The sequence below is a fragment of the Balearica regulorum genome, chromosome Z, assembly GCF_011004875.1.
Source record: "Balearica regulorum gibbericeps isolate bBalReg1 chromosome Z, bBalReg1.pri, whole genome shotgun sequence".
NCBI classification, from domain to species: Eukaryota; Metazoa; Chordata; class Aves; order Gruiformes; family Gruidae; genus Balearica; species Balearica regulorum.
Window position 1 is genome coordinate 83,485,007 of NC_046220.1, and position 9,662 is coordinate 83,494,668.

Below are 9,662 nucleotides of genomic sequence, written 5' to 3' on the forward strand. Positions count from 1 at the left end.
AGTCATAACACACCACCTAATTCTGTGATCGATTCTATGATTCTAATGTTCTCTCACAAAGTTTCTGGTAATGCTTTATTGCTCTCCTTGGCTGGTAGCCTTTTCGGCAGGCCTGGCTTAAAGGCCAAGGGAACAGGCAAAGTGATGTTGGTGTCTTGGAATTGAGGCTCAAAGGTAATATTTTCAGTCAGTCCCATGTGGCCTGTAAACCTGGCCTGTTTCAAAACACGTAGGAGCTGAGAAGCTTGAGTCCTTCAGAGAGGCAGGAGGATGCGTCCCCCCAACTCTCAATGGATGGCTTGGCCATATGGTGTTTCCTGCATGATGAGCAGAGGGGTGTTTTACCCCAGTCCATCATCTTTCATGATCTTCATGGGCAGTGTTCACGTCACATAAGTTTGGCACCTAGGGTAGAAGGCAAGTTTCCCCTGCTATGAGAAAGTCACAGAATCATAGCATCACAGACTGTTTTGGGTTGGAAGGGACCTCAAAGCCCATCTAGTTCTGACCTCCTGCCATGGGCAGGGACACCCTCCACTAGCCCAGGTTGCCCAAAACCCCATCCAGCCTGGCCTTGAACACTTCCAGGGATGGAGCATCCACAGCTTCTCTGGGCAACCTGTGCCGGTGCCTCACCACCCTCCCAGTGAAAAATTTCTTCCTTATATCTAATCTAAATCTACCTTATTTTAGTTTAAAGCCATTAAGTCAACAGCAAAAGAACAAATGCAGCAATTTGGAGCAATTGAGAGACCCACAGGGGTCACTGCTCTTTAACATCCTCATCAATGAGTTGGATGATGGGACAGACCCTCAGCAAGTCTGCAGATGATACAAAGCTGAGAGGAGTAGTTGATAGACCAGAGGCACCTCGACGGGCTGGAGGAATGAGCCCACAGGTATTCCATGAAAGCTCAAGTGTGGGTGATCAAACACTGGCACAGGTTGCTCAGGGGGTTTTGGAGTCTCCATCCTTGCAGATGCTCAAAACCCAACTGGATGTGGCCCTGAGCAACCTGATTTGAGCAGAGAGTTGGACTAAATGATCTCCAGCCATCAAAGCAGCGGCCTAATCTAGGGACCATGAGAGTAATTCGAAGTATTTCTGTCTTCTGAATGTAACAAAGCCTAAGGAGAGTGGTCTTCTAAGTTAGATATAGAGGCACAGTTGCTGCATAAAAACAGGCAGTGTGTTACCCTTCAGTATCCCTCATTAAAATTAGATTAATTAAAAATATATAAGAACTCACTTGAGAATTACACAGTTCTTCTCTGGTGTCAAGGCTGGAGTTTGTCCATCAAGGGAAGAGACCTAGTCTGCCTCCTTCTACAAGCCTGTCTTTCCCTCTACGTTTTCTTTCCTAATGCAAAACCGTGTGTTTCCTATACAGACAAAGAAGGATACGTCAGAGAGCCACCAGGCAGCTGTCTGATTACCTGCTGAAATTCAAGTGCCAAAAAGGCGACATATTCAGAGGCTTTCATCTGCCTCTCTCTGTGGCCTGCCCAGGGCTTTCAGGCTCTTTAACTAGGAGAATGGCTGTGTGGGCACCTAAAATTTGTGTAGAAATTAGATGTACAAGTTATGCTGGTTCCTACCCTGGCCCAACAGTGTGAGTACAAAGCCATCACTGGCTTTTATAGCCATAATAGCAGAATCTGTGTGTTGGTTTGGGGGATTTATGCCTTGGACAAACTCATGAATTTAAATCAGTACAAAATCCACCCCATTTTGTGTTCCAGTATCTACATGAAAGGAACTGAACAGAATTTGATTTAATTATGTTCCAGTCATGTAAGAAAATGCTGAAGAATAAATAGCTACTGTGTGTGAACATTTAAGTTTCAAAGATAATTAATACATTAATAACCCATTTGTTTCTTTATGGTTCATTAGTAATACACTATAAATGTTCATGTTATTGTAGCATCATTACTCATTCAGAAGGAGAAACTCTGAGCAGCGCATTTCACCTTTCCATGCTCTCTTAAATTATCCCGTGAGTAGCTAAGCTTCACATGTAATGCTGCAGCATGGCAGTATTAAAAGAGATCAGATGTCTTTAGAGGATCCGTGTCTTTCTACCCTTGCACACTGGTTTGAAAGGAAAAATTGGGTATTTGAAACCCACCGAGGAAGAGTTCAGAGATAGCAACTGGTCTGAAGGTCATGAACAGCACAATTTCTCACCACTTGAAGCCAATGCTCAGCTGGTGCTGGGTGTAGGGATCTTGGAGATGTGTTAATGTAAGCGTGAGGCTGACCTCGCTCTGCTGCTGCGGAGAGATTCCTGCATGTGTCTTGGTACTGCGTGTCTGTCTTATGCAACCTATAAATTCTTTCTGGAAAGTCACACAAAAAATTACAGGACACAGTTTTGAGTGTTTTACACATTTGATTTTGGATCATTTTGTAATTCTGAAGGGTTGATTTCTGCAAAATTGCTTCTTTGAAACATAAATGACACAGCTTTTTAAAAGTAGATCCAAAATGACAAGATCTCTGTTTTGGGATAACTGCTCCCACATAAAGTTGGCAATCTTTGTTGGTATGAGGGGGGCAGCTGAGCCACTGGGAGAAGCCAGCTGTCGCTTTTGGAAGTTTTATACCTGAGAGTGTAGAATTTCCTTTTGGACTTTTTCAACGTTGCTCATGGGCAGGCTGGATCTTGCCTTCTCTTAAGCAAATCCAACCTGTGAGTGTAATGACAAGGTTATCTGCCAGAAATGTGCCTACCACAGAGAATACGCTTTAAGATGTGGCCAAGTATATGCTTAGAAGGGTGTTTTAGGGGGATGGAAAGATAATGAAAACCGTGGGCATCTTACATCATCATTGAGGCTCACTGCCTCAGGGAATTTGGGAGTGTCTGCTTCCAGAGAGGTTGGTGGGGTTTGAACCCCCTTTAAGATCTCAGCTGTAAGTTTACAGATTATTTTTATGTGTATTAGGCAACATTCAGTCCTACTGTAAGACCTCAGACTTCAGCTGCATAGGGATATTTCATAACAAAGTGTCAAAATACCTAGTACTACAGTCTGAGGTTGTGGCTTCATAGCACAGCCCTGTGTTCTTCCAAACATTTGGTATTAAGCTGGATTTCAAGAGATTTGTTTAACTTGGATATTTATTGATCATGAAAATATTAGTACCAAGCTGCTTTTAGATGAATGAAAAGAAGCCTAAACAAAGCTCTTTACACTGTCCTAAGCTGCACTGCAGCTATTGATCTTCCTCTTCAGCCAGTGCTTGCTGGCTATCAGCAAGGCACTTTCTATTGAGAAATTACTTGTTGAAATAGTTCAACATAATTAAATAAAATAAAGGCCTCATTAGTGAAGAAATAGAAGTGATCCTTAACCACGTAGTGAATGTTTCCTAATGTATTAGTGCATTTAATTTGACTTCCATTGCAGTTTTGCTTTCTTCTCCCTCCCCACCCTCAGGGTGGGTGAAGCTTTGGTGCAGGCTGATGGACTCTTCCCTTCTGTCCAAGCTGAGTCCTGTCAGAACTGTGAGCTCATGGCCAAGATGGATTCAAGGAGAGGTGGGCTGTGAAACCCAAATCAGATCTGAGATTACCCTGTAGTGAGCCCTTTCCTTCGCTCTCAGCAGTGCACGGTGTGTACGGTGGAGGAGAGCGAGGAAGGAGAGTGGAGGAGGACGGTGTGGGGAAGCCCAAAGAGGAGCAGGAGAAAATGTGGATTGAGAACAAGCTCTCAGGTGGTGGTGGCTCTGCCTAGGCTGTCTGAGAGGTGGTAAGCGTGAGAGGCTCGCTCACTCTTGGTGCCTTTTCCTCTAGACCACTGCAGTGATGATTGCACTAGGCAGGGATTAATTACAGACCAGTCAGCCCCTGTTGCTGTTTCTGGGATCAGCTCTGGAGTTGTTGAGGTCTCTTCATGGCTGCCAAAACCACATTTGTTACCCTTCTGGAAACAAAAATAGGTGTTTGTCTTGTTTATCTTCATGAAATTGGGAGTGATAACATGTACAGCTTTGTTTATCTTTTCATGAACATTTCTTAATACTTTTTTTGGCTATTATTTCAGAGAATATTTTGGTTGGCTTAGTGCTTATTATTCTATTCTGGTTAATGTCACTTAACCTTGCATTTGATCACTAACAAAACAATTTAGCAAACAACCTAAACACTTAAGATAACAAAAATATATATCTTTCTTTTCTTCTTTAGCCAACAAGCAGGGTCACTGTAACCTTTCTGGATAAATAGACCAAATTCTGTCTATCGGGACTTATTTACAGAACATGGCCAGGGGCTGCACACAACTGTGATCTTGGGGGCCACCCCAGGAGTGCTCTGAGGCAGGAGGAATGATGGAAAACATCAACATTTAGGTGATTTGTAGGGTTTTTGCAGAAACTCTGGCTCTGGTTGTCCTTTGCCTGCAAGGGTGGTTTAGAGTACCTGCGCAGGCACCACTAAAACCCTGAGAACTTTTGCCTTGTTTACGCAGAGGATGGCAATGATGTGGATAAATAACAGCCAAGGGGTTGGTGAGCCAGAGAGTAATTATTTCCAGCCAAGGAAAGCAATTTTGAGGAGAAGCTGAGCTGAAAAATGCATTTGGAAGGACAGCAGGGACTAATATGGTTCTTTGTCCATTCTGGGTGGGTCCCTGCGCGAGAGGCCTTGCACTGAATGTTGCACAGCATCTTAAACAGCCTAAAAATATCAATAATAATAATAATATCAACATACCAACAGCCATTGATTAGCAAACTCTGGTATTTACTTCTGAGACCTTGATTAGAAATACTGGGATGGATCGGAGCTAATTCCTGTTGTCCAATGAATCCCTGTTGTTCTGGGTTTCTAATCTTTGCTTTCATTGCCTTTCTCTCAGCGCACGTGGAACAAGCTCTCCCAAACCAAGAGGTCCTTTCTGGGGAGAGGGACACTTCTGTTCCCGCTGAGCTGAGAGCCAGGCACACTGAGGTCTGCAGAAAACTTTGACAGGCACCTATATGGGGATTTGGGAGCCCATGTTTGGTTTTCTTTATCATGTGCTACGCCAGTAGAAAATATTTGCTATTAAAATAAAGGACAAGTCACCAAAGGTGACAGGAATAAGCTCTGTTGGTGTGCTACAGGTCTATCCTGAGCTGGCAGTTTGAGCTGCCTGTAAATTGAAGAGGGGTTTCACAGAAGAAGCGTTGCTTGAATGTTGACTTTGCTGGCAAAAGGATTTCACTCAGGGAATCCGGAAAGGTAGAGGCAGGTTTATTTAAGTGTACCTATGGTCCCAGATTGCAGGCACAGTCCTCCCCTCCTGCTCAGCCGACAAGCATGGGAATGGTGCTTAGAGCTGCTGTTTTTCTGTCTCCACGAGACACATTGAAGTCTGTTTCCCCTTGATGAGTGTCTCGGCAGGTGTGAGGACTAAATTATATTTTAAACTGAAATAACAAGTCTGTGACTGAATGGGGCCAGTAGAGAAAGGTTAGTACAGCACTTGGAAGGATAATAGCTCAGAGCAGCTCCTGGAAGGCACTGGAGGCATTTATGAGTAAGTAAGTATTTTGTAGCAGCTATTTCTTCTTGAAAGTTGTACAGATGACTGGGGTACTTGTAGACTGTTCCCATTACACAAGTGACAAGGGATGAACTGGAGTAGGCATTTGTATTCAGTTGCTTCGTTGTGTTACCGTTAGATGCAAAAAACTGAAAAGCACTTGGGGAAAAAAATAGATGAAAATGAACTGTCTGGATGTGTGTCTGAGAGGAGCTCGCGTGCCGGGCATGCCGGGTGTACCAGGACTCCTGACACTTTATAGAATCTGTGACACTGGCAAGAAGGACTATTTGTAGATGGCGATGAAAAGCATTCAGACAGGGACAGAAAGAAGCATTAGTTTTTCTTTCAAGCTTCCTTTGTGCGTCACAAGCAAGTAAAAATGAAGAGTAGTCCCCATCTTTTGTATTTTACTTTTTTCTTTTATCAGTGTTGAAGTTGACATCATCATGTTTTTTGCTCACTGACACATTTATCCAGCCTGTCCATCCTTCACATGATGCTTTTTTTAAGGATGTTTTCCTTTGTTCCTGTATTATTTGTAATTCGTATTGCAGGAGCAGTCTTAGATCAACATCTTGTTCTGCCATAAACATGGCCCTTCAGTCTGCGTTTTATACCTACTAAGGATCCCTGACAAAGTAGCAATTAATTAGTCCAGACAGTGCCCCAGATAGACAATTTGTAATGTCTCCTTAATAGCAAAGGGAGAAAGGGAGAGGTGGTTACTGATGAGACAGACTGCAGATGAGTACCAGAGCCAGGGAAGATAACTACAACTTCTGATGGTTATTGTGAAGCCTCATTGTCACAAGCCAGCATATTGCTAATATACTGAACAGGAATACACTGGATAATTAATGTTTTGGTTTATTTTGGGTTTTTTTTCAAAATTAGGTTGATAGAGTTATAGGTGGGGTTGAAAAATGCCAACCTGCAGTGAGCAGCTTGCTGTCAAAGCCATGTCTCTGCAACGAGACATGATGAGATGATTCCTCTGCTCCTTTGCTTGCAGGGAGTTAGATTCCGCCATGCTGCGGCGGTTGGAGAAGAGGATTTTGGTCAACCTCCCCAGTAAAGAGGCACGGCAGGTGATGATCCAGCACTGGCTGCCTCCTCTGAGCAACAGCGGAGGAGTGGAGCTGAGAACGGATCTAGACTACAGCTTGCTTGGCCAGGTGAGACATGCTGCAGCAGGGACAATGCCCACCTGGTGCTTGAGGTCTTTCAGGGTGGGAAGCATAAGCAAGAGTGACATACATCACCCACAGCAGTGACGTTATGCTGTGGCCAGAGGTCCAGAGGGTTGGGATGGCATTTCTGTATACAGCAACTGCGACATACATAGCTGGGCCAAGGACCTCAGCTCAGCGTGAGGCTCCAGGCAAAGGGAAACCAGCCAGACGTGGGGCTGAATGTTTCACAGGCACTTACCTGGCCGTGGAAATCACAGAGCTCTGCTTGCAGAATGGTGTATTCTGATCCTCTCTGTTGGGCCAACTTTCCAGCCTTAAATACAGGGAGACTTCCAGCAACAGTATATTTTACCACTCTTCCTACCAGGCTGGGAGCATTTCCAATTCATCAGGGTAATGAAGAGTTAATTGTGTAGGGAAGGTTTGTCACAGCTCCACTGCTGCGGGAGAAAAGAGCATTTAGACAGTGAAGATATTGACTAGGTATCAGGCTCTCTGCATTTAGCCCTTTGTTATATCCTAAATTCTCTGAAAATATCTTACAGCTTACCCAGTTGGCCCTTTTTACATCTGTTCACAGAGCATTACTGCTCAGGTCTTGTTTCATAAATGTTAATAAGGAAATAGTTTTATTAACAGGAAAGCCAGGAACAGGAAAGAAAGGTGGGGTTTATCTGACCTATGGAAAATTGCCCTTTAGAAAGAAAATGCCCAGTATTTTCCTTGCTCCTACAAGGTACTGTGGGCATGCAAAACAAGAACAAGCAACAGGGGAGGGTACACATAAAAGTATATATGTCTGTGTATATGCTTTTATATATAGACGCATATAAATACATTTCAGACAGGAATAGACTTTACAAATATTTTATATATATATTTTTATTTTTTTTTAAATATATAAAATAGATATGCTTCTAAGTGCCATTCCTGTCTGATTTGCAAGCCTGTAAGCTGTATGTGTCATTCTGATCCCATCACAGGAAACAGAAGGGTACTCCGGCTCAGACATTAAACTCGTGTGCAAGGAAGCAGCTATGAGACCAGTGAGGAAAATTTTTGATGCTCTTGAAAATCATCAGCCAGGTACCACAGCTCAAAGTAGAGAATCCCATCTGGGAAATGCTGACCTACTGCTGTAACTCTAGATATTACAATTTTAACCCCAGCAGGTGGAGCTCTGTTATCTCCTTAGGAAAATTTTAAACTCTGTGTTTCTAAAACATCTACCTAAGCTAACATTTCTGAAAATTAGACTTTTCTTTAAAGCTGTCACCACCTGTGCGGTCTGTGCACAAACATGACTTTTTCTTCTATCGCACTAGGTTCATTCTTTTGTTTTCATATACGAAGCGTTGCATTAGGCAGGAGCATAACAGAATATCTTTTGGTAATAACAACAGTATTTAATAATTCTTTTCTCTTTAGGTAACAGTAACTTATCTGTGATCCGATTAGATACAATCACAACCACAGATTTCCTGGATGTGATTGCCCACACCAAGCCATCAGCAAAGAATCTAAGCCAGAAGTACACAGCTTGGCAGAGAGAATTTGAGTCAGTTTGAAAAGGAACACCTCAAAAGATTGAAAACTTCCAAGAATTTTTCATCCAGAATGGCATTGCCTTGCCTCCAAAGGATTGAACACTGATGGGGAAGGAAGTGCTGTTGTTTCCAGGAAAGAGAATGCAGTGACAAATGTCAGGGGGAATTTTCACTTTCAGAATTTTTTATTAGCTGTTTTCAATGACCACTCCAAAAAATATTCTGCATGGAAATAATGTGATGGTAGTTGCTATGTAATGAAGACTCCAACCTTAATTTTATGTATAAAGACTTAAAAGGTTGCTGCCTTCTCAGTCTTTATTCGTGACAGTTGTTTACTGATTTGGAGTAGAACTGGAGCAGAAAGCTCGTTAAGAACAGATGATTAGTGTAATTCTCCTTTTCTGAGACTTACTGAAGCATCACAATCAGCATAGCTTTACCAGAATGATCTGCACCCCTTTTAATGAAACCTAAGTGACCGCTTTCAGTGAAATTCCAGACCTTAGCAGCACCTTGCAATGTGGTTTGTCATCATTTTCAGCCAAGATCAAAGCCTTGACATGCCAAACGTATTGCTTTCCAATTGGTCTGGGTTATTTCCAAGGTGGAAAAGGCAAGGAATTAGAGGAAGTTGGAGACATTGTAGAAAATCTGCAGATTGAGGCTAATCTAACTAGAAATTGTATTGCTAGTTACCCACTGGTTTGCAAACAGCCATAAAATGCAAACAGCAAGTCTTTGCAGTGCAGTGGTAAATACTAGCCAAGTTGGAGACTTTTCTGCTTACAAACATGGCCAGGTCACCAGTCAGGACTGCCGCGTATCTTTTAATGCGAAATTCTAACAAGTTATTTTTTCATTACTGCCCCTCTCTTCCCCTCCCTCTTGCTTGACAAGACAGTTATCCTCTTTGCAGTTCTCCCACTGTTTCCCTTGTGTGGGCATGTGTACAGCTGCTTTTCTATGTACAATAGCCTTGCACGCTTTCCAGCACACTCAGGGAAAAAGTTTCTTTTTGTTCTGGCGTAACTCACATTGTCAGAAGTCTTTATGGGTGACGTCTTCACAGGATTTTACTTCTAGATCTCTTGCCTCCTGCACCTGACTCTGGCCAAAGACCTCCCTGGCGTACTCCAAGCAAGTTCAGAATCATTGGCATGAACACGATGTGTGAATTTATTCAGAACTGTAGGGTACAATTTATGAGAGCACACAAACAGTATCTAACAACGGCTTCTGTACCTGGGGGGGGTTATTGTTTCTTGTATTTCTACTGCAAAGTCTGCTCTGTTCACACATTCTGTCTCAGACAGAGATTAAATCTGAACGTAGGTAACCACCCACCAAGTGAGACTGCAGAGAGACAATTTTGTCACGT

General features: G+C 42.9%; 1 protein-coding gene across 5 annotated transcripts in view; it reads left to right on the forward strand.

Moving 5' to 3' along the window:
* Positions 1-9,601, forward strand: part of KATNAL2 (katanin catalytic subunit A1 like 2) — a 32,391-nt gene extending 22,790 nt beyond the window's left edge. For 4 of the 5 annotated variants that reach the window (XM_075741323.1, XM_075741324.1, XM_075741326.1 and 1 more), the window contains 3 exons: positions 6,554-6,716; positions 7,718-7,820; positions 8,163-9,601. In XM_075741323.1, coding sequence (XP_075597438.1) covers positions 6,554-6,716; positions 7,718-7,820; positions 8,163-8,302 — 406 coding nt within the window. In that variant the 3' untranslated portion in view covers positions 8,303-9,601. The remainder of the gene's footprint in view (positions 1-6,553; positions 6,717-7,717; positions 7,821-8,162) is intronic. The other variant, XM_075741327.1, reaches the window with a different exon arrangement.
* Positions 9,602-9,662: the final 61 nt, after the last annotated feature.